The sequence below is a fragment of the Nomascus leucogenys genome, chromosome 23, assembly GCF_006542625.1.
Source record: "Nomascus leucogenys isolate Asia chromosome 23, Asia_NLE_v1, whole genome shotgun sequence".
NCBI classification, from domain to species: Eukaryota; Metazoa; Chordata; class Mammalia; order Primates; family Hylobatidae; genus Nomascus; species Nomascus leucogenys.
Window position 1 is genome coordinate 3,477,578 of NC_044403.1, and position 25,828 is coordinate 3,503,405.

Sequence of the window (25,828 nt, forward strand, 5' to 3'; positions counted from 1 at the left end):
TTTTTCAATAGTATAAGAAAGTTTAGTGAAAACAAATTTTTGCCTTGCCTTATTGAACAGAGGGGCAGGTCTTGGTAAGAAATGGAAGGGGGCAGATATATAGCCGAAGATACAAATACTGAGAAAAGGAGGCTTATGAGTACATTGGATAGAGGAGGACTCTGTGTGCGTAGGTAGTCTAAACCCTCCTCTGTGTGTGGTCTTTGTTTTAACTTTTGCTATTTCCTAGCATTCTAACTAGAGATTTTCTTTCTTCTAGAATTCTATGAAGAAATTCTTTCCCTGGCATACAGCTTAACCTGCCACAGTATTTCCTCTCAAATGTGGCAGCTTCTAGGTATACTATATGAAGTGTTTCAGCAGGATTGCTTTGAATACTTTACAGGTATGGCTTTGACCATATAAAATTTTTGCTTTTCTGTGTCTAGATGTTACTTCCTGTCGACACCTGAAATAAAAACACATATGATTCCAATATTGATTAGAAAATGTTTTTATTTCCCGGTCACATAAAAGCTGGGGCTATTGTAGCAGTGTTTTTCAGCCCTAGGTATATAGGCAGAGGAGGTAGGCTGTATTTCTTATTGAGTCTTAAGTTTGTTTATGACCAGAACATATATCCAAATGTTAATTTAATAAGTATCTTATGGACACCAACTATATTCCAAGCCCTGTTCTAATCTCAGCAATCCAGCAGTGAGCAAAATAAACAGGCTTTGCCCTTTTGAAGCTTACATTCTAATGGGGATGATGGGAGGGTAGGGAATCACTCAGACAAATGAGCCAGAAAATATAAAATATGTCAGATAGGGATGAGTGTGCAGTGGAGAAAGGGAAAAAATTCAGCACAATTACTGCATAAATGATGAGCATCTTAGTCTTTCTGCTCCACATTTTCTCCATCTATAAATACACATCAGACTTATTCCTTTCATTTCTAGCCTTTTGTGGTTGCATGGGAATATACTAATGTGTGGGTGCTACAGAAATATGATTTCAGTGGGAATAATTTATTTCTATTCCTGACACTCAAGTCTCATTGGGATTTTGATTTTTTTTCAGACATGATGCCTCTCCTGCATAATTATGTGACAATAGATACAGATACCTTACTATCAAATCCAAAACATTTAGAAATTCTTTTTACAATGTGTAGGAAGGTAAGCATGTCCTAATCTATTGTTTCAGTGGTTCTTACTAATGTTTGCCCGTTTTGCTTCAGGATACTTTTTCAGTTTGTTTCTTACACATTTAGTTCTGCATTATCTTCATCAACATATATTTTTTCATTTGTATTTTCAAAAGGATCTTTGGGATTTGAAAGTTTCATATTGTGTGTCGTGCTTATGAATGTTTGCCACTTCTATATCTGTACTTTTTACTTTTTGTTTTTTCTTTTGGACATGAATTTTCTACTTGATTAAAGTGCTAGGAAAATTTACCACACGTTTTGTTAATCAGTGACAAATGGAATGATCTTTTTTATTTTTTCATGTAATGTATATATTGGAAGTCACTAGATGGAGGTAATTTGAGCATAAACAGCATAAGGTAAAAATTATAATAGTTGGAAAAGCATCATTTAACAAGATAATCTATAATCTATAATCTACATAGTGGCTACTGTTATCCTTATACACAAACATGATTGTCTACCATATTGTCTTTGCCACAAGATAGATTTGGCCCACTATTGGTTATCTTTTGGGATCTTTGGCTAAATAACGTTTTTCTTCTCCTTCTCCTAGGTAAATAAATAAGTAAATACACACACACACACACACACACATAAATATGAAACTGAAACTATATTGCATAAAGCTGGCAGGCAGATTTTATAAAGCTCAAATAACCAGAAACCAAAAAGTTTGGCCGTAGAGCTGGGAGTGAAATAGCTAGTGTACAACCCCCCCAACACACTTTTGTTTTCCTCACTAGAAGGGGTGTACCCAAAATCTGGTAAGAGCTCTGCACTGATAATCAGTAGTTCTGGTTTAGGTCTAGGTCTCAGTTCAGTTCTAAAGAGTCAGGGAAATTTTGGGAAGTCAGTAAGCTGCTTCAGGCATAAAATGAAGGGGCTGAACTGTGAGTTGTAATGATTCATTTACCTCTGTGGATAACCCATGTTGTTAAATCATAATCACCGGGCAGTCTTCAGTTTTCCCTGTTAGAGAGGTAGCTGATAGAGAAAGAGGGAAAGAAAACAAGTAAAACAGTTCTGTGTATTCCATTAGTAATTCACAGCTTCCTTGTATATTTACAGATATAGTAAAATTGATATTCACAATGATTTCCTTATCAAGTAGTTATAATATATTTCATATTCTTTTACAAATATGAAATACTAGTTTTAATACTAGCTAATATTTGTTGAATTCTTATTGTATACCAGCCATTTTCTAAGCACTTTCTATAATATTAACCTTTATGACAGTATGAGGAAGGTATCACATTTGTATCAAAAGGAAACTAAGACATAATTTCTTGCACTGTGCCTGAAGTTAGGAAATAGTTGTAATCACATAGCTACTATGTGTTGGAGCCAGATTTGAAACTAATCTGACTCCAGAGCCATTTAAAAAATTACAAGATACATTTTTGTTTTCTTTCCTTTTGGCAAACCAAAACAAACGGTCCCCAAGTAAATGCAATTTTGAGAAAAGGGAGTAATTATTTTTCTTTCTGTATCATACGACCCCATGAAGTAGGTTCTTTTATTCCCATTTTATAGATGGGGACAGTCAAAGAGGTTAAGTAACTTTTCTAAAAACACAGCTAATAAGTGGAAGAGCTGCGGTTTTAACATAAGCAGCCTGGTTCCAGAGTCCGTTCACATTTAGAAGCTAGACTGTGATATACCGTCCTAGAGATAGCATTTTAAATTTATGTAAATACAGTTGACTCTTGGCTTTGCCTGATATCTGCTTATCATTCAGCTCACTACTTTCCAGCTTCCAAAATGTCTATTGCTGTTATCTCTACTTTTTTCTGTCTTTGTATGTGTACATCTTTAAAATCTCTTTATTGTCATTTTGATAGCATTTTGGGAGAGAATGAAATTAAACGGGAATGTTAAATCTGTCAGAATTATCTGGAATTTCTTAATTTATTTTTCTTAAATTTTATTTTTCTAGAAAATCATCTAATCTGAGTTTTTAAATGTAAAGAATATAGTGTTCTTTATAGTCTTATTTCTAATCTGTCTTTTGTCTGTATATGTCTCTTTCCTAGTATTTTTAATGTTTTGCTTTTTTTTCTACTTAAAAATAACATATAAAAGCTGCTTACTTCATTAAGTCTTTTTTTTCAATGAATTTGCTTTTGGTTCTCTCTGTTACCTCTTTTTGTCTGTATTTTAAATTTCTGGCCCACCCTTATTTCTTTAAGTCTATTCTCTTTCTTATGTCTTATATTTGAATTATTAATTTATTCTTTTTACCTTAAACAATTTTTAATATAGGCATGTTCTAGGAACATTTTTGGGAATCTTATTATAAGGCAGTCATATTCCACATTTTATGTATGAACATGTACATTGTGGAATTGTTTATAATAGTGAAAATACAGAATTAATAATAGGGGAACTGTCTGATAACTTTGTTATATTCACCTACTGTCATATTGTATAGTTATAAATGGTTACAGTGTCCATGAAAAATATTCCTAATTATTAAGTTCATGTTGGAGAATTGAAAGCTATGTAATATGAAATTATGGTGGTTATGAAAAAAATGGGTTCATAGGGACCAGGATTCAAAAGGAACAGAAAAATAGTTTGTTTAATAAGAAGATTATTTTGTTTTGGTTTTGATTTCATTTTGTAGTTTTGGTGCCTTTAAAGGGAAGCTTCATTTATCTGGAAAATTAGCTCATATAGTCTACTTTATTAATCCAAAGTCAAATAAGTGAATTATTGCTCCTTATAAGAAATGAGATGATAGATGGAATTTATTTTGACCATTTTTCTTTGGGTTGGTGAGGTAAACTTGCACAGCAAGCAAAGCTGTGGTTCCTATGGCTGAATTTATATGGGACATTTGTGCATGTGGACTTGATTAACCTCTATGCAGTGCCACTTTTTGCTGAGCTAAATTGTAATTACTGCAGGTACTATGTGGAGATGCAGGAGAAGATGCAGAATGTCATGCAGCTAAACTTCTGGAAGTCATCATTCTTCAGTGCAAAGGAAGGGGAATTGATCAGGTAATGTATGTCTGGAAAGTGCCTTACTTGACGGTTACATTTGAAGTTTACATGCCTGCTTGACTTTTCATTTATATTATGATGAAAAATGGAAAGGACAGCCTGTAGATTGTGCTTTCTGGTGCAAATCCTGTTTAATTGACAAAAAGAGCCAGGTAGTTTGGAAACTGTACCTTGCATTGTAGCTGAAAAAGGTATGCACAGAAAAATATGTAATAATGTTAAGGGACTATCAAAAAAATAATGAAGGAAATGTGTAAATTCTACTCAGCTGGCGTCTCAGAGATTTCATGTTCCCTTTGTTTTTGTGTATCCTATTTAAATACTCCTAGGTACCTTTTCTAACCAGAAATTAAGGTACTATAGAAAAAAATATTTCTTGACCATTTTAAAAGGCTAAATTTTATACTTTATATTTTTCATAAGTTATAAATTTTTAATCTTTGTTTCAACAAGATTAATGCAATTTTTGATACTATTGTGGTATGTTCAATAACTAAGAAAAATGTTGAAATTTTCAAGTAAAATTGAATTTTTCTTTTCTATAAGTTTTGCTTTATGTATTTCTTATAATAGTTTTGAGATATAATTCACGTTCCATACATTTCATCCATTTAAAGTGTATGCGTACATGGTTTTTAATGTATTCACAGAATTGTGCAATTGTTAGCACAATTTTAGAACATTTCATCACCGCTTTCCCAAAAAACTCATTAACAGTCACTCGCCCCAAGCTCTGGGCAACCACTGTGACTTTGTCTCTATAGATTTGCTTATTCTGGGCATTTGATGTAAATGGAATCATCTTATATGTGGTCCTTTGTGACTGGCTTCTTTCACTTGTCATAGGTTTTCAAGGTTCATCTGTGTGGTAGTGTGTATTGGTACTTTATTTCTTTTAATGCCAAATAATATTTCATTGTATGGTTAAATCACATTTTATCCATTCATCAGTTGTTGGTCATTTGGGTTATTTTTACTTTTTGGCTGTTATGAATAATGCTGTTAGGAACTTTTGTGTACAAATTTTTGTGTGAATATGTTTTCATTTCCTAGGAGTGGAATATGGTCATTCTGTGTTTAATCATTTGCGGGACTGTCAAACTGTTTTTAAAGCAGCTGCACCATTTTCCATTCCTACAGCAATGATAGAGGGTTCCAATTTCTTTGTGTTTTTGCCAGCGCTTATTTCATTTGTGAAGTAGTGTCTCACTATGGTTTTTATTTGCATTTTTATGATGGCTAATGATCTTGAGCATGTTTCATGTACTGATTAGCCTTTTGTATATCTTTTTTTGGAGAAATGTCTAAAAATCGGATCATTTGCTCATTTGTAATTATTTGTCTATTTATTGAGTTGTTGGAGTTCATTATATATTCTACATTGAAGCCTGTTATCTGGTATCATTTGCAAAATTTTCTCCCAGTTTGTCTTGATGGTGTCCTTTGAAGCACAAATGTTTTTAATTTTGATGATGTCCATTAATTTTTTTTTTTTTTTTAATTGCTTGTGGTTGGTGTCTTTTTTTTCTTTTTTTTCTTTTTGGAGACAGGGTCTCATTCTGTCACCTGGGCTGGAGTGCAGTGGCACAATCTTGGCTCACTGCAGCCTTGACCTCCAAATCCTCCCACCTCAGCCTCCTGAGTAGCTGGGACTGCAGGCACGTGCTACTACACCTGGCTAATTTTTGTAGAAAAGTCCTGGGACTACAGGTATGAGCCACTGTGCCCGGCTGTTGTCATATTTAAGAAACATTGCTAGCTCCAGTGTCATGAAGATTTATCCTCTTTTGTTCTAAGAGTTTTATAGTTTTTTTCTTATATTTAGGTCTTGATCTATTTTGAGTTAATTTTTGTACATAGTGTGAGGAGGGGGTCTGCATTTTAATTCTTTTGCATGTAGTTATGAAGTTGCTTCAACACCATTTGTGGAAAAGACTATTTTTTCCCCATTGAATTGTTTTGGCATTCTTGTCAAATCAGTTGACTATAATGTGAGGGTTTTTTCTGGACTCAGTCTACTTGATTTATGTACTTATCTGTTCTTATTCCAGTACTGCATTGTCTTTATTACTTTAGCTTTGTAGTAAGTTTTGAAGTCAGGAGGTTTGAGTCCTGTAACTGCATTCTTTTGTGAGATTGTTTTAGCTAGTCAGGGTCCGTTAAATTTTCATACGAGTTTTAGGATCCGTTTGTCAATTTCAGTAAATTAGCCAGCTGGGATTGTAACAGGCGTTGTGCTGAATCTGTAGATTAGTTTGAGAAGTATTTCTGTTTTAAAAATAGTCTTTCAATCCCTGAACATGGGGTGACTGTCTTTTATTTAGGTTTTCTTTAATTTCTTTCAACAATGTTTGGTTGTTATCAGAGTATAAGGTTTTCAATTCTATTCCTAAAATATTTTTATATATTTTCTTTTTGACGCTATTGTAAATGGAGTTGTTTTATTTTCAGGTTTGTTGCCAGTGTATAGAAATATAATTGTTTTTGCATGTTTATCTTGTATCCTGCAACCCTGCTGAACTGATTTATTAGTTTTAATGGTGGTTTAGTGGATTCTTTAGGATTTTCTGTAAACAGGATCATATTATCTACAAGTAAGAGTTTTACCTTTCCAGTTTGGGTGCCTCTTATTTTTCTCGACTAATTGCCCTGGCTAGAAGCTGGAGTGCAATATTGAATAGCTATGATGAAAAGAGACATCTCATCTTGTTCCTGGTCTTAGGAGGGAACACATTCCGTCTTTCACCATTAAGTCTGATGTTACCTGTGGGCTTTTCATGTATGCCCTTTTGTCAGGCTCAGTTCTTGACTGTTGCTAACTTGTTGCTTTTATCATTTAACTTGTTGAATTTTGCTGAATGCTTTTTTCTGCATCTGTTGAGATGATCATGTGGTTTTTGTCTTTTTAGAATAGAGATGTATTGCATTAATTGATTTTCAGATTTTAAATCAAACTTGCATTCCTGGTATAAATCACACTTATCAAATATGATCTCTGTATATATTTCTAGATTAAATTTCCTGGTAGTTTTTAAAAAGTATTTTTGTGTCTATGTGCATAATATATATTGATCTCTAACTTTCTTGTGATGTTTTTTATCTGGCTTTGGTATCAGAGTATTGTTGGACTCATTGAATGAGCTGGGAAGCATTCATCCTTTCTCTGTGCAAAGAGTTGTGAAGAATTGCTCTTCTTTTTTAAATGTTTGGTAGAATTGAGCAGTGAAACTATCTGGGCCTATTTTTATCTGTGTTTTGTTTTGTTTTGTTTTTGGTGAGTAGTTTTAAATGGCCAATTCAGTCTCTTTATTTGTTATAGATCTATTCGTAGTTTACATTTCTTTTTAAATTCACTTCAGTAGTTTGCATCTTGGAATTTTTCAACGTAATTTATCTAATTCATTGCGTGTGGTTCATAGTATTTCCTTATGTCTTTTTGTTTCTGTAGGCTCCATAGTAATGACGCTGTTTTGTTCCTGGGTTTAGTAATTAGAGTCTTCTCTCTTTTTTTTCTTAGTTGACTAAAAGTTTATCAATTTTGATTTTTTCAAAGAGCGAACTTTTGGTTTTGTTCTCTATTTTTCTTTTTTCCATTTTATTAGTTTCCACTCTAATCCTTACTTTTTCCCATCTGCTTGCTTTTCGTTAGTTGTTCTTTTTCCAGTGTTTTAAAGTAACAGGTTAGATTATTGATTTGAGATGTTTGCTTACACTTCTTAAGTCCAGAATTTTTTTTTTTTCTTGAGACAGAGTCTCGCTGTCGCCCAGGCTGGAGTGCAGTGGCGCGATCTCGGCTTACTGCAGGCTCCGCCCCCCGGGGTTCACGCCATTCTCCTGCCTCAGCCTCCCGAGTAGCTGGGACTACAGGTGCCCGCCACCTTGCCCAGCTAATTTTTTGTATTTTTAGTAGAGACGGGGTTTCACTGTGTTAGCCAGGATGGTCTCGATCTCCTGACCTCGTGATCCACCCGCCTCAGCCTCTCAAAGTGCTGGGATTACAGGTGTGAGCCACCGCGCCCGGCCCAGAATTTTTTTTTTTTTTTTTGAGATAAGGTCTTGCTCTGTCACCCAGGCTGGAGTGCAGTGGCGCAATCTTGGCTTACTGCAACCTCCGCCTCCTGGGTTCAAGTGATTCTCGAGCTTCAACCTCCCAAGTAGCTGGTATTACAGGTGTGCGCCACCACACCCAGCTAATTTTTGTTTTTTTAGTAGAGATGGGGTTTTGCCATGTTGGCCAGGCTGATCTCGAACTCCTGACCTCAGGTGATCACCTGCCTCAGCCTCCCAAAGTGCTGGGATTACAGGCGTGAGCCACCGCACCTGGCCTTGTTCTCTTTTACAATGCCTGTATCTTTACTGTAATTTTATCTTTGAGATACTGTCTCATAGCTTTCTTTAACAGTAGTTTATTTTATTCTTTAAGCATTATGATGGCCGATTTGCTGTTTTCAAAGTTCATCTTTGTGGCGGGGCCCAGTGGCTCACGCCTGTAATCCCAGCACTTTGGGAGGCTGAGGCAGGTGGATCACTTGAGGTTAGGAGTTTGAAACCAGCCTGGCCAACATGGTGAAACCCTGTCTCTACTAAAAATACAAAAATCACCTGGGCATGGTGGCATGCGCCTGTAATCCCAGCTACTTGGGAGGCTGAGTCAGGAGAATTGCTTGAACCCAGAGGCAGAGGTTGCAGTGAGCCGAGATCGTGCCATTGCACTCCAGCCTGCGTGACAAGCAAAATTCCTCTGTCTCCAAAAAAAAAAACCCAAAAAGCAAAATTCATCTTTGAGGTTTGTTTGGACCTGAGGGGACTTGCTTTGCCTGTCTCCTTCCTTGGCCATCTCTGGTGAACTGCTGGCCCATCTTTTTGCTCTCAGTAGAGCTTCCTTTTGTTTACTTACCACCAAAATCTTCATTATTTTTGAGAATGACTTCTGCCTACCCCCAAGCTTTATTGGGGTATTAGTGACAAAAAAAATTATGACCTTTCTAAAAAATCATAAAGTTTTACTGATATTTATTTAAAAAACTTTTTTTTTTTTAATGGAGATTGGATCTCTCTCTGTTGCGTAGGCTGGAGTGCAATGGTGCAGTCGTATCTCACTGTAACCTCAAATTCCTGGGCCCAGGTGATCCTCCCATCTTACCGCCTGAGTAGCTGGGACTGACTACAGGCATATGCCACCATGCCCAGCTCATTTTCAAATTTTTTGTAGAGATGAGGTCTCACTCTGTGGTTTTGGCCGCTCTCTAACTCCTGGCTTCAAGTGATCCTCCCGCCTCAGCTTCCCAAAGTTCTGGGATTACAGATGTGAACTACCACCTGTCCCTGACAGGTATCTTTGAAGGCTCTTCCCCCTTTTGTTATTATGTACTTTTTAGGTGATATAGTGGAGGTGAAAAATAATTATGATGTTAACAAAATAAGAAGGTAGTAAAGCACAAGACATGAGTGGGGCTAAAGAAGTATTTAGTTCTGTTGACTGGATTTTGGAGGGTTCTGATATATAGGCTTTAATAATGGAAACATAGGTTGGGGAGAGGTTCAGAAGACTATAGAATAAATCCATGCCAAAGACTTTAGAATCCATTCTGTATGCCAGAAGCTGGCAAGCTATGGCCTGTGCTGTACCACAACGTGGTGGAAGGTCAAAGGGGAAGTGGATATATGCGAAGGGGCAAAACCCAGGGGTGTCCTTGCTTTATAACAACCTACTCTCATGGGAACTAGTTCATTCCCACAAAAAGTAATTCAGTTGTGCCAGAATGATAGTGAGAAGTCACTCATTACATCACAACAGGAGAATGGCCCCAAGGCATTCATAAGGGGTCTACCACTACCATAACTCAAACACTTCCCACTAGGCCCCACCTCCCAAAACCTGCCACATTGGGGATCAAATTTCAACATGAGTTTTGGGAGGACAAACCATGTCGAGACCATAGTAGTATTCAAGAATTTGTGTCAGAAAGTTAAGGACACAAGGTGATCTCTACTGTTAGTGAGGTTACCATTACAGTGCACTCAAGGACAGCTGAAGGACTGTATTGATTGGCATTCCATTCCTCTAAATTTCCTGTAAATTAGTGATTACATTTAGTGTTGTCTTGGATTCAGGTTTGACTCACCAGGCTAGAGTGCAAATGGCACGATCTCGGCTCATGCACTTCATGGGTGATGGTGTGTAATTTTACTAGGAGGCACAGTATGTCTGGTGGTCTCTCATGATGTTAGTGTTGCTGATGGTGATCTTCTAATTCTGTCATTTCTTCTTTATTAGGTGAAATATTCCTATAAAGAAAAATGTTTTCTCATAAATTATCAGGTTACGCTGAGAAACAGCTTGAGTATTTCACTTTATTTACCATTATTCAAGATAAGTTTCTTACCTAGCATTCTCCAAAGATGATCAGTAAATGTTTTATTACGTTGTTTGGTTTTTAAAATTTTTAGTATCCTTATGAATGTATAGATCCAAATTTACTCTATGTGTTTCAGTGTATTTTAAGTATACATAGTTTCATTTTTGTCCCATGGGAGCCTCTTGAATTTGTCTTATGAGCCCTTTTAACCTGATTCTAATAGTCTTTGGTAGTTTTGTTGCTGTCTTGGTATGACTAGATATTCCAGGCTTATCTTATAGATGTCTCGTCCTAGCCTGGGAAATGGTATTCAAGACTACAAGCTGGGCACAAGGGATATTCATTGCTAGGCATATATATCTAAAACATATATATATGTATAGTATATACGTGTATATATAACATATACCATTTATAGATCATATTAATAAATTGATATATAATTAGCTACATATATACTAATGCATATTAATGTATATATCTAATATATCGCTATATATATATATTCATTGATATTGGATTAGTCATTGTTTCTACAAAATAGAGCCAAGAAATATGTTGTTTGGCTTTTTTTAGTCAATAAAACATTAATGTACACAGATAATTCTTTTTTTAATTTTAGATTTGGGGGGTACATGTGCAGGTTTGTTACATGGATATATTGTGTGATGCTGAGGTTTGGGTTTCCATTGAACCTGTTGCCCAGATAGTGAACACCGTACCCAACAGATCATTTTTCAACCCTTGCCCCACTCTCTCCTTTACCTCTTTTGGAGTCCCCGTACCTATGATTTCCATCTTCATGTCTCTAATACTCTAATATGCACAGATTTCTTTTTTTTTTTGAGATGAATTCTCGCTCTTGTACCCCAGGCTGGAGTGGAGTGCAAATGACTCAATCTCGGATCACTGGAGCCTCCGCCTCCTGGGTTCAAGTGATTCTCCTGCCTCAGCCTCCCGAGTAGCTGGGATTACAGGCGCCTGCCACCACGCCCGGCTAATTTTTGTATTTTTAGTAGAGACAGGGGTTTCACCATGTTGGTCAGGCAGGTCTCAAACTCCTGACCTCGGGTGATCCTCCCACCTCAGCCTCCCAAAGTACTGGAATTACAGGCGTGAACCACCACGCCTGGCCACACACAGATATTCCTAATTCAAATTCATGACTACATTCTTTATCCTTAACCTACTTGATTCTGTTCTGTGTCTCCCGCACCAAAAATTCTAGTTCTCATCTTAATTACTTGCTTGCTTTATCCCATTAATGGATACATTTAGTCTCAGACTAATTATACCAACATTATTACCAAGAAATGGTTACTGCTGGTTTTTTTAGTAGCTCTTTTTATCTCTAAGATATGTTCATCCACTAGACAGTCAAATAATTAAATTTTAAAGTTATTAAAATAATCCTCATTTGGTTGATTCACTTACTTCAATTTATCTTAATTTTTAGAAATAGCTTAATTTGCACTCTAGCCTGGGTGACAGAGCAAGACTCTGTCTCCAAAAAAGAAAAAAAAAAAGAAATAGCTTAATTTTTTGGTAACAGATATGTGAACCATAGAAACAGTTCTAAGGTCTAATTTATAAGACAAGGTATATTCAGAGAAGTCCAGCTTCCACCCTATCCCTCTACCCTTCTTCTCCTTCTCCGTTTCTTCCCCTCGTTTTAGTTCATCCTTTCATTAAAAAACAAAACAAAAACGAAAAATAGATATTCTGTCCTTGCCTTCTTAGGTAAATAGTAGCATACTATACATTTTCTGTGCTGCCTTCTACACTAAGTAACATATCCTGCAGATCACTTGATAGTAGCATATAGAGATATTCCGCATTGCTTCTGCAGCTGCACAGTGCTCTAATTGTGCATTTATGTAGTTGTCCAACCAGCTTCCATAATCGATTTTGTTTTAATATAATGGAATTCTTTTAGTTTTACTAGTTCTAAAACTTCGCAATTCCTTTATGTTCTTATGGGTTTGTGTGTAATAGTAAATATTTGTTAAAATGAAACTTTATTTTCTATTTATTTAAATTGACGTAATTGTATGTTTATAGAACCCATAGTGATGTTTTGATACAATGTGTAGTGATCTGATCAGGGTAATTAGCATATCCATTGTCTCAAACATTTATGGCTTCTTTGTGTTGGGAACATTCAATGTCCTCCTTCTAGCTATTTGAAACTATGTATTACTGTTAACTAATAGTCATCCCATAGTGCTAAAGAACACCAGAACTTATATCTCCCACCTAGCTGTAATTTTGAAACTTTAGTTTTAAAACATCTCAAAAAGAGCTTTTCAAACTTAATTTATATTTTCTTGTGGCTGCGTTTATCCACAACTAATTATTTGACCCTGGTAATAATTTTTAACACAGCTTATATGTGTTATCTCAAATTAGAACACAGAATATGTTGTATCAGCATAAGTAGACGTAGAGTTAAACTAGTTATCTCATCTTTGTAAAGAGCTTTATAGTCTTAAAAGTATGTGTATTAAATCATGTATTTTGATTTAATATGTTATCCTAAACCAGACTAATAGTCTGCTGACCCAAATATATATGCAATTTGGCCTACTAAAAAGAAAATAATAAATATAACTCTTAAATTTCTACACAAAACCTTGTTTTTTTAAAGTTTAATTTAACTGGGGGCTTATAGTAAGACCTCAGATTTTATTTTATACAAATCATTTCAGCTTATCCCCTTTAACTGAAAATAACTATTGGGAAATAGTTCTAGTAAAATTAGTTCATCAATATTGCACCTTAGAATTGGAGTCAGATTTTATTTTAATGTTCAGGCTCCACCATTTTTTCTTCAGCCTTTTTCATCTTATGTCAACAGGAATTTTCTTTCTCAAAAACAATCTGATTACATCATAATTATTTTCAGTCCCATTTATTTATTTCCAATTTAATTTGTCAAAGAAAATGACATGCAGTGATTTCACCTTAGATGTGCGAGTGGCTGTGTCCACATAGGGATTATTGACACTATTTAAGCGTGGACTCTTACAGGACAATCTTCAGCTGACTTTAATTTACTTAAGAAGGAAGGAGATTATGTGGCACTGCTATAGGACTTGTTTTTGTCTATTTAGTCTCTCTAGGTTTTTATAATAATATAAATCTTTTAAATACCTCTAAAATGATTTAGTCAAAAGTCTCATTGCCATTAAGACTGTCTTATTTATTGAGAATGCTCTGCCAATATTCAGCTTTCTATAAAAGTTACTTGGGCTATCTGTGTGGTTGACTCTCTTTTGCTTGTCTTCTAGTGCATTCCACTCTTCGTTCAACTTGTTTTGGAGAGATTAACTCGAGGGGTCAAAACTAGTGAGCTTCGTACTATGTGTCTTCAGGTTGCAATTGCTGCCTTGTACTACAACCCTGATTTGCTGCTGCACACTTTAGAACGAATTCAGTTGCCTCACAACCCTGGACCTATCACTGTACAGTTTATAAATCAATGGATGAATGATACAGATTGTTTTCTTGGGTATGTGTCTTTTGGATTTTACACTGCTTTTCTGTTTCTGGAAAGTTTGCTTTTTAATATTTGCATATAATAGCATGTACAAAGATAATTTTCATGTCTTAGGAATTACTTTTAGTGTATTGTTAATATTTAATTTTTAGAGGATTAAGAATGCATTTCAGCAGGGTAATCTAGTGGAAAGAATGCAGGCTCTGAAAATTTGATGTAGCCCTTTCCTGCCTTTTTTTTTTTTTTTTTTTTTAAACACAAGTGTATCATTGTATCTCTGGGCAACAAGAATTAATTGTCTGGGTTCCATTATTAAGTGTCAGTGGGTAAAACATTCTAAATGGAGTCGGATTTCTAAGGATGGTACCCCTCTGGCAAAGATATAATGTAATGTCACAGAATGGTTAACGCTTTGCAGATCTCAAGGATGCCTGTTCTCAAAAGTGGAGTCAGAAGGCTTGTTATTTGTAGCCCAGGTGCTGCCCCAGTAGGAGAATTTGGTTTTATGTGAAGCACTCTCCTAGTTTTCAAAAACAGGAAGAGTGAGGCCGGGTGCGGTGGCTCCCGCCTGTAATCCCAGCACTTTGGGAAGCCGAGGCGGGTGGATCACGAGGTCAGGAGATCGAGACCATTCTGGCTAACATGGTGAAACCCTGTCTCTACTAAAAAAACACACACACAAAACTAGCAGGGCGTGATGGTGGGCACCTGTAGTCCCAGCTACACGGGAGGCTGAGGCAGGAGAATGGCGTGAACCCAGGAGGCGGAGCTTGCAGTGAGCCGAGATCGTGCCACTGCACTCCAGCCTGGGCGACAGAGCGAGACTCCATCTCAAAAAAATAGGAAGAGTGAGATTCCAACTAGTGTTATGTGCGCACCTCAGGTCACTCAACACGGATTAGTGATTGTGTTGTGCTAGAAATTGAGCTAGCTGTCTAATTTGTTTTAAAACACTATCTAATATCTACCTGGAAATTAATAGTATTCTTTTTAAGTTTTGTGAGAGATCATTTAGAAAAATTTCCTGAGAGGAACAGACTCCCCACAGTGGTTAAGACACTGCTGCCACAGGCAGGAGAAGATGGAGGCCTGGATTAGGATGGGGCGTTAGGAATGGGGGAACATATTTATAAGCTGCTATGCGTGTTCTAATTTTTCTACTTGCAGGACACTGGAATTTATCCCTGATTGAGATTTGTTATTAAAACCTTGAAGGGAAGAACATACTTTCAAAGAAATTGTTGTTAAAGTTGTCTCTGAGAAAGATTTAGGGAGTAGAGATTTGGTCATTTAAAGTTAAGCGGTTGCTTCTCTTATGTCTTTTATTAGCACTGGAAGCAGCCTCCCTGCTATTGTGTAGACTGGGAGTCCTTGGGTTGTGCGTCCTTGGATTCTTTCGAGCTCTGCTTGATAATCATCTTTTCTGCTGTGATCCATGTGGCATGTATTTAGGGGCTGCATGGATGAGAAGGTCCTCAGGTCAAGTACAGTTCTGTTACAGCGTACTAGTTGGGCATTAGTGACTTGAATCAATCAAGGAATGCAAATAATGAAGAATAACAGAAGCCTGTAGAATATTCATTATTGGATTTGTTATATTATTCTCACTTTAAACACATGGAATCACTGCAAGTGAATTTTTTATTTACACTTAAAATTTTAAGAATGTTTTGCCAATGTAATCTTTTAATTCTTAATTTTTTAGTTTTAAGCAACTTAGAGGAAGCATTTAGTAGAAAAATGTCTGATGTTTACTGGTCAAACTTTTTTTCTTTCTGAATAAAATTTTTCTTGTCCTTATATTTTTCTTATGCTATTTTATAGCACAGGACTTTAGTAGACTGCTTACATTAAGTTCAGCTTACTATCTTACTAGATGCTGAGTTTTTGAAACATCTTTCACCTCTTAGGGTTTGGGTAGATTATGTGTGCCGAGAAGAAGAGTCTAAGAAACTCTTCATTCCCCCCCACCATTGTATAGGACTTTTATGCTGTCAAGTATAGGTATTTCTGCTTTATTAAAACTCCTTATGCCGAGGCCCATATATAACATTTATATTAATCATAAATTGATATTACAGCAAGATTCACCATGTTAATTGCAGACTCCCAGTAGGTCTTTGAAAATAATTGGTTTACAAAATTTGATTTACACAGGATTTCATACAGTACAAAACGGGGAATATCTCTGTATGATACCAACAGATGAACCTTAGAGTATGCCTTGGACATTTCATTTTGTAGTTTCTGCAGAATTTGTTCTTTATTCCACTTCTCATGTCTACATTTTTTTTTCTTCAAAATTTGCAGGCATCATGACCGGAAGATGTGTATAATAGGACTGAGTATCCTTTTGGAATTGCAAAATCGACCTCCTGCAGTAGATGCTGTGGTGGGACAGATTGTTCCCTCAATTCTTTTCCTTTTCCTTGGCCTAAAGCAGGTCTGTGCTACTAGACAACTGGTAAACCGGGAAGATCGTTCAAAAGCAGAGAAAGCTGATATGGAAGAAAATGGTAAAGTCTTCTAATTGAAATGAATGTTACAATTGATTTTGATTTGTGTATGCATTTTATTTGAATACTAGTCTATATGGAGACATTAAACAGATTTACATTCTTTGGCTTGCTGCACATATAACAAATATTTTGGGCTTGGTTGACTTGCTATTAATTGTATCATGTGATATAAATTTAGATTTGTGCACCTTCTGACACCTAATATACTCAGTGATTTTTTTATGGAGCCTAATAGATGTTGTTACACATCAAGAAACACATTTATAACAATCAAATGGTCTTGACTATAAGTTAGCAATCTAATATCTAACTTTCTTGTTTGTGCCAACAGCCTCATCAAGGCAGCAGCCATCAGTTAAATGAATCATTACATTAAGAGCCGAAGTGTTAGTACCACAGATTAGTAGAGAGTTTCTTTTTTTTCTTTTTTTTGGAATGGTTCTTAGATAACTCATTATCAAAAATTATATTTGAGAGAGATATTTGTGATTTAAATATAAATTAAAGTAAAGTACATAAATGAAGTGGATATACTTGAGAATTGGAATAAGATTGTTAGAGTTGAATATTAGACCTTTGTTTTGTTTAATGATGAGATTGTGGAGCTACTTGCTAGAGACTAGGAAGTAGCATTCTCCAATTCCAGGTGGAGTTTTTCCTCTCCTGGTTAAAAACAGATACCTCGTTAGCTGAGAAAAATCAGAACTCTTCCTGGTAAACATACAGCTCTATTTTTGATGCTAAATTCTGTGATTTTAGCATGTATAGATTTAAAACACTTTTAATTGGCATCATCCCAGTTTGTTCATATACCAGGGATTATAAACTACCCTTTCTTCCCTCCCGAGCACAAAATACAGCTTCTAATTTGTTTTTCTGAAATCTGTATAGGTCTTTTGAAGAAATGCTTCTTTATTAGAGGTGTTGCATGTGTGATTTTTGTTTTGTTTTGTTTTGTTTTTAGCTAACTGTGTGTCAACAGTTGTAGAATTCTTTTATTTTTTCCAGTATGTTATGATCTCTAATTTCTTGTTTTGGCAACTCTTTATTGGCTTATACTATATGGCTTGAGGGAAAATTTTCTAGTAATATCCCAGACTTTCTTATACTTTCTACTAAAGTATGGAATGATTAACTAGTGGAGGTATTTCTCAGTCTTTTTGTATTAATAGTTATAATTTGCCATTCATTTTTTTGTGTATTTGGTCCCAACTATGGTTAAGTGCCTTATTCCTAAAACTACCTAGTTCAATCTACCTGCTTCAATATGGTGTGTAATAGAACTAGTTTTAGGTTAATATTACCTGGTTTGGGTTTACTCCAGGATTTCTCTCTTATCTTGATTTTTGTTCCGCATTTACTGCCTTCCTGTTCCAGTATTTCAGTTACAGTCTAACTGCTAGGAACAGATTGACACTGAAAATAGATACAGAATCCATGGTGATACATAATGTAGTTCAAGTTTTTAACTTTTCAAGCGACATGTAGCTAACTATTTTTCTTTACATTTTTGCTATTTCTTTTTATTATAAATTAGCAAATTATATATTTATGGAGTACAAAGTGATGTTATGATTTGTGAATATAATATGGAATGATTAAATCAAACTAATATATCCATCACCTTAAATATCCTTTTTAATGGTGGGAACATTTGAAATTTACAGTCTTGCCAATTTTGAAATGTACATATACTATTAACTCTATTCACCATGCTGTACAATAGATACCAAAACAAAACAAAAACCTAATTCTTCCTGAGACTTTGTACCCTTTTACCAACATTCCCTCATTCCCACCACCTCCAGCCTCTGGTAACCACCATTCTACTCTCTACTTCTATGAGTTTGATTGTTTTAGATTCTATGTATAAGTGAGAACAGGCAGTATGTGTCTTTCTGTGCCTGGCTTATTTCACTTATCATAATGTCCAAGTTCATCAATGTTGTTGGAATTGACAGAATTACCTTTTTAAAAGCTGAATAGTGTTTCATTTTAAAGAATCCACATTTTCTTTATTCATCTGTTGTTGATGGACACTTAGGTTGATTCTGTAACTTGGCTATTTTGAATAATGCTGCGATGAACACAGGGCTGCTGGTATCTGTTCTACATACTGATTTAAAATATTTTAGATATATATCCTGAAGTGGGATGGCTGGATCTGTATTTTTACTGTTTCTACTAGCAGAAATGATCTCATTTGGGCATTTCTAAGCAGTTTATAATCAACTCAGTTAATTAAGAGGACTGAATTCTCAATAGGAAGTCATTGTTTAAAACACATGCACTGACTGTACAGTCACTTTTTTTTTTTAAACAAAGTTAATTTTGAAATCTGCAATTGAATAATATTCTTGTATTAATGAACTTGCATAGCCTAACAGTAGTAATGTTCATCTGGATAACAGGTTTAGGGAACTTGTTTTCAGTGAGGAGGATAAGGACATTCTCAACTTAGCAAACTCTGCAGTAAAGATAAGGTTTATTTATTTTATTTTTTATTTTTATTTTTTGACTCTCCTCTTTAGACCAGGGATAGGATTTATTTTTATTAAAATTTTGTGGAAGATTTTTTCCTTTCCAGAGTGTAGTTTTATAGTCTTTGGTTTTTGTTGTGAAGGTTTATATTTTGTCCTTATGTGTTTTGATTCCTTTTAAATAATTAATGTGTTCACAGAGGAGATTTCAAGTGATGAAGAGGAGACAAATGTAACTGCTCAAGCAATGCAGTCAAATAATGGAAGAGGTGAAGATGAGGAGGAGGAAGATGATGATTGGGATGAAGAAGTATTGGAAGAAACCGCGCTTGAGGGGTTCAGTACTCCACTTGACCTTGACAATAGTGTGGATGAATATCAGTTTTTTACACAAGCTCTGATAAGTATGTCTTTACTCCCCACATCTTCTGATTTTTTTTTCCTAAACTCTTTCTTCATTTCTTCCCGTTTTGATATTTGCCCAAGATTGGTCTAGATTCTTTTAAAAAATTTATTGTTTATTCTTATGATAGAAATCCCCAAACACACATACATGAAATGATAGAAATTAAAATAATGAAACACCTGTCACCCACTCTTAGCAACTTTCATCACTGAGAAGTAGCAGGGTGAGCCTGTAGGTTATCCTTGCAAAAGTAATATATGGAGTATCTGTGTATATTGTTCATCCTTTAGGCATAAATGGGCAAGCATTTTTATAGCAAAGAGTGAAGTGTTTCAGGCATATGTTGCTTAACAATTGTGGCTAACAACCTATTAGTTATTCACAATCCCTAGAATGAAATTGCTGCCATAAGAGAGTGACTTTTTACTTTGTAAGTAATTTGCCAATTTTATACAACAAAGAACAGTATAATTACAGTTACAGGACTCATAAATGATTGCGGGGGAGAAAATATTTGCCACATGCGCATAATAGGCGTAATGTACACAGTGTACAGAGGCCATCCCCAAATGCGTAAGACCAGTAACCTAGTAGAAAATGGAAATGGAAGATTTACAGAATAAAAACAAGCCATTGAGGATATTTAGAAAATTATTAATCAAATAAATTATTTTAAATCTCATTAATATAGATTATTTGTTTTATGGTTAGATAGTATTTCCATAGTTATATTGTAATTTAGTTCCACTGTGGGACATTTAAGATTGTTTCCAATGTTTCTGCCATTATGAGGGTTATTAAAATGAACATCCTTACATGTAAATGTTGTTACTAATAAGGCAATATTAGCTTAATATATTGGTGTTTTTTAGTGTCGCTACAAATAGCATTAATGAAGAAAAAGCTACCTAGATGTTTTTATTGAAATTCACAGGAATTGGAGGCAGAGAACACAGGAAACTATATTCCAAAGCATGGGAAACATAACAGCATAAACGTGGAGATGGAAATATGGAGGATGTGGCCGAGTGTAGTTCCAGACATGGGTGTGTCATAATCACCAAGGAAGCTCTTAGGTCTTGAGTAGGAGCTCAGGAGATGTACTTTTAAAGATGCTTCTCAAGTGACAAGCAACTTTAAACCAGCATGTAGGGGCCACTGCTTAAAGACTGTGAAGGAATACAGTTGGGCTGGGCTATAGTGGCCTTGAATTCTGGACTGAGGTGGTCCATCCCATTGCCCGTTGGAATAGTGTTGAAAGTTGTGTTCTGAGGCGGTGACCTTGTAGATGTGGTAATTCACTTCAGGGGAGTTATCCGGTGATGGATGATGTGCAGAAAAAACTGGAAACAACTAGATGTGGGAGCCAAGTGTTGGAAGTTCACTTTATTAATTTAGATGTATAGAGACCTGGAATGGGGAGGGTGACATTTGATGGAAAGCAGCATATAGATGAAAGACATTAAGAAAGAAGCAGAGCTTTGGGTGTGGAGAGGGCATGCTCAGGGATGTTAAGGATGTACAGTGGTTGACTGGGAGACTAATAGAACTGGTGAGATAAATGGAGAGATAGAAGGTTTGGGAGGAAATTGTTAAATTTGGTTTTAGTTGTGTTGAGTTTGAGATGAGCTATTCAAATGGAACAGTCCAGGAGGCTTAGGGGAAGGTTTTTCCTAGAGGTACAGATTTGAGTCCTTGGGGTGGTAGCAATGCAGAAGCTGCAGGTAGTGTGAAAATTCCAGAGGAAAATGGTAACGAGTGAGTACTGGTGTTCTGGATGTTAGAGAACATCCATAGAAGACAGCAAAGGAGACAGAGAACTAGGCAGACCAGAGACTTGCAATGTCCTAACCTTCCTTTGATATCCCACATAGCTGGGTACTAAGTGGGTACTCAGAAATAATCCTTTGTTGGCGTAAGTTTCATTACCTTGTGTGTGTTGTAGTACTGTACTCTTTGTCTCTTACTGTCTGGGATAATTTCTTTGTAATTTGATCATGTTACTACTTGTTCTCTAAATTAATAGTCACTGTACCCTCCTGTCTTTTCCTCCCAAAATGCAACAGCTGTGCAGAGTCGAGATGCTGCCTGGTACCAGCTGCTGATGGCACCACTCAGCGAGGATCAGAGGACGGCACTGCAGGAGGTGTACACACTGGCAGAGCACCGACGGACGGTGGCAGGTCAGCCAGAGTAACCTCCAGAGTGGAGTGCATGTGTCAGAGTGCCAACAGACAGCCTTATTTGATGAGCCAGGTGGCACCTAAACACTGTTTTTAAAATTGTTAGAGACTCAGCCTTTAAGATAATAAGGAATTGTCATTATTGTATGATTGTTTTAATCACTCATGATGTTTTAGCTTTGCAGAAACCTGCACATTACTATGTATCTCCTAGTGGTGTTCTCATTCACATTCTTATCCTATGTTGGAGGCAAAGGTACAAAGTAAGGGTTGGGATAAGTCTTGCCAAGGGAGACTTAATCAGTTGGATCACTCCCTTAAACATTTCAACCGTGGGCCAAAGGGACTTGACGAATTCTTGCAAGGAGCTTGTATTCCTGGAAATGGAATGCTCTCCGTTTCTCATTGTTGGGCTTTATTTGACATTGTTTCTTGTTGTTGATTTTCAGTTTTTAAGCTGGAGGAATTATTCTTTGTTGATTATTGTAGTTACTTGTAGATTGTCATTGGAAAAGATTTTGTAGTTACAAAAAAATTTCAGTAGGAAACATGGCAAACTAGACATCTAGAGTTTAGAATGCTGATTCTTCTGCATGGACTTAGATTTTCAGTTCTGTGCAGATTCTCAGTCAGCCCTCCTGGTGTGAGAAGTCTGGGCCCCCTTTCAGCAGTAGAGACAGTGAAGTAGAATCCACCTCTGAGACGTGTTTTCTTTTCACTCGTTTTTTGCAGATTTTCCAGTGGTAGTGAACATACCACCTTATTGACATGGGTCTGTTATTCTTAGTTATTCTTTGGCAGGATAACTAATACTACCAGTCACATTCTTTCACAGTTCTAAGCATATAAAGAATCTGGCTCCTTTGAGTCATCTCCAACTTTGTCACCTTAAGCATTCTTTTTTTTTTCTTCTCCCCTTTTCTTTTGAAAAATGCTAGAGGCAAAGAAGAAGATTGAACAACAGGGAGGCTTCACCTTTGAAAACAAAGGAGTCCTCTCCGCATTTAATTTTGGGACTATGCCCAGCAACAACTGAAGGAAAGAACATCAGCTGACCAAATGTCATCGCTGCATTTTATTTCACAAAAGGAGTGTGAGGGTCAAGGGGATGAAATGAGGGGGCTGCTTTTAGGGCCCTCCTGCTGTACCAGTTACCATCTGGCATTAGGCAGCACTTTTATCTACTCTTTCCCCTTTGACCTTTGTCACCCTGAAATATATATTTTAAACAGCTACTGTAAGTATGAAATGAAAGAAAAACAATCATTGGACTGGAAAGGACAAACCATATGTTCCAAAGGCTGAATGCCCAAGGTTGTTTTAGAGGATTGGATAGACTTGCACGTCTCAGGTTTTTGCCATGCAGAATCAATGGATTTATGCGGATAACAGTGCCTTCTGTTGTACATGAATTATCAGAAAAAAAATTTTTGGAGTGCATTGCAATTTTTTTTAAAGCATAAAACATATTTCTAGATACAACATAAACCTTGGTTATATGTCGACTATTCTGCATTTTACTCTGTGAATTTATTGTTAGGCAGTTACTGCAAGTCACTCTGGTTTCAAAATCTTCACTGCTCCCTCTGCTCACCCTGCTGCTGGGGGGCTTTTTTCAGGGGTTGTATTATAAAATATGCACTGGCTCTGGTTTTTCATAAGATGTTTTGTGGCTTTTTAAAGAAATGTCTTACTCCCTCTTCTCATTATTTTCTGCCTTGAAAAGGGGTGGTATTTCTTTTGGGGTCAACAAATACACATATCAATTTCACTCCTAACCTGGTAAGTTCAGGACTCATTTTCTTGGCAGCAAGTGGCAGGGGCTCTTTAGTCACTGGAGTTAACAGTAAGTCTGAGTATATTCTGAATAATGTAATTATGCAATTAATTGATAATCATACCTAAAGCACATTGAACTTCTAAGAGAAAGGTGCTGCATAAGCACACTGTCTTTCTGGATGGGGACTTGTATTTTAAATAACTTTTCATTCCAGCTGTGTTGGACTAGGGTCCAAAGCATTTTATAATATATTTTTTTAATCTAGGAAAAAGACCCAAACAAATCTAACTTCTTGCTTTCTCACCTATTTGAATTTTCTCCTACCTAATTTGTTTGTGTCTTTATTATAGCTCAGTTTGACTTCTCAAACTTTTCAAGGGTTGGGGCAACTGCACTCTTAGGTGGCCTATAGGAAATATTGCAGATGGAGATTACAGTGTTTTTCTGACCTGGTTCAAGACCAGAACATGGGTCATAGGGTTTTTATTCAGCAAAATGAAAATGTATCTTCAGAACTTAACATATTACTGGATGTGACAGATTTTCCTTTCTGTGAAATTGAAAATTCACAAAAATTCACAGCTTAAATTTCCCATCAGTGACTGGAGGAATTTTTTTCAGGTGCTTCCTATATTACCATCCCTCATGCCTATTAACTCTTTAGAATTTTAGGTTAAGTAATCTCTATAGAAGTAGCCTGAAAAACCATGAGTTTTGGAGTTCAGTGACCCCCTGCTTTCCTCTGCCCCTCCCTTTCCAAGGCATTGAAGCTGAATGTGCCAACTGGCAGTTAGAAGCGAAAGATGGCATTGGGAGAAATTTTAGAGAGCTTTCAAACTCTTTATTCTCATGTTCCACATGGTCTAATTTTAACATAAATAATATGCCTTCACACTGGATTGTAAAAGGCATGTGATTTTTGAGATTTTATTTTGTGATGTATTGTCTTCTGCAGTATTAAAGGGAAAGAGGTATTAATGTGCATTACCCTATCTTGTTTTTGAAGCCAGGGTAGTTGTATGATTTTGTTACCAGCAGTGCTAACCTGAATGTGACCTGGTTACCTTGGAAATGCAGGAACTTATATGAATGTACTATAAAATAAAATGCGGACTGATTCCCAGGATTCTGAACTCTTCTGTGTGAAATGTTTTCTGAAATGTGGAGGTGCTTTAAGCAGTTGATAATAACCCATCAGTATGTTTCCCTGACATCTGGGGACCTGAAGCAAGGTGGACTGTAGGTCTGGGAGGGTAACCAGGGCTTATCAGGAACAGCTAATACATGGGGAGAAGTAGGGAGTGAAAGCCCATCTCATGAACTAGGAGGTCCGCACAAAAGAGTGTTGGAGCTCTGGAAAGGCACAGGGCGCTCAACCACAGCAGGACCTCAAAGGAAAGGAAGGGGTCACTAAAATGGTGCGATTTTCTGATGGGTCTACTATCAAATTATTACCAGTCAAAACTGGACTGGTAATACGGTAATGGGTATGTTCTTAGAAATGCTTCATGGGCATTTTGTTATTGTGTGAGCATCCTAGAGTCTACTTACACAAACCTAGATTGTGTAGCTTACTACACACCTAGGCTATATGGGATAGCCTATTGCTCCTTGACTACAAACCTGTACAGCATGTTACTGTACTATACTGAATACTACAGGCAATTGTAACACAATGGTAAGTAATTATGTATCTAAACACAAAAGGTACACTAGAAATGTGGTATAAAAGATAAAGATGCATGAATGGAGCTTGCAGGACTGAAAGCTGCTTTGAGTGAGTGAGTGGTGATTGAACATGAATGTTTAGGACATTGCTGCAGCTGCACACTACTGTAGACTTTATATAACTGTATACTTAGGCTACACTAAATTTATAAAATAATTTTCTTCAATAATCTTAGCTTACTGTAACTTTTTGTGAACTTTTAACTTTTTAGCTCTTTTGTAATAACACTTAGCTTAAATCACATCATACAGCTATACAAAAACATTTTCCTTTTTAGTATCTTTATTCTATAAGCTTTTTTCTATTTTTAAAATTTGTTTACTTTTTAAACTTTGTTAGCGACTAAGACACACATTAGCGTAGGCCTGCATGAGTCAGGATCACCAATATCCCTGTCTTCCGCCTCCACATCTTGTCCCACTGGAAGGTCTTAAGGGGCAATAACATGTATGGAGCTGTCATCTCCTATGTAGCAATGCCTCCTTCTGGAACACCTATTGAAGGACCTGCCTGAGGCTGTTTCACAGTTAACTTTTTTAATAAGTAAGAGTATGCACTAAAATAACAAGCATAGTAAGTACTAGGTGATAGGAATTCTCCAGCTCCATTCTCTTATGGGCCTACTGTCATTTATGTAGTCCATTATTGACTGAAAGGTCACAGGGCA

The 25,828-nt window shown here is 36.3% G+C and overlaps 1 protein-coding gene across 2 annotated transcripts in view; it reads left to right on the forward strand.

Moving 5' to 3' along the window:
- IPO8 (importin 8) overlaps positions 1-24,565 on the forward strand; it is a 73,927-nt gene extending 49,362 nt beyond the window's left edge. For both annotated transcript variants that reach the window (XM_030804618.1, XM_030804617.1), the window contains 8 exons: positions 260-385; positions 1,063-1,160; positions 4,108-4,203; positions 13,856-14,076; positions 16,375-16,580; positions 19,264-19,467; positions 21,536-21,652; positions 22,591-24,565. In XM_030804618.1, the coding sequence (XP_030660478.1) occupies positions 260-385; positions 1,063-1,160; positions 4,108-4,203; positions 13,856-14,076; positions 16,375-16,580; positions 19,264-19,467; positions 21,536-21,652; positions 22,591-22,688 (1,166 nt within the window). In that variant the 3' untranslated portion in view covers positions 22,689-24,565. The remainder of the gene's footprint in view (positions 1-259; positions 386-1,062; positions 1,161-4,107; positions 4,204-13,855; positions 14,077-16,374; positions 16,581-19,263; positions 19,468-21,535; positions 21,653-22,590) is intronic.
- Positions 24,566-25,828: the final 1,263 nt, after the last annotated feature.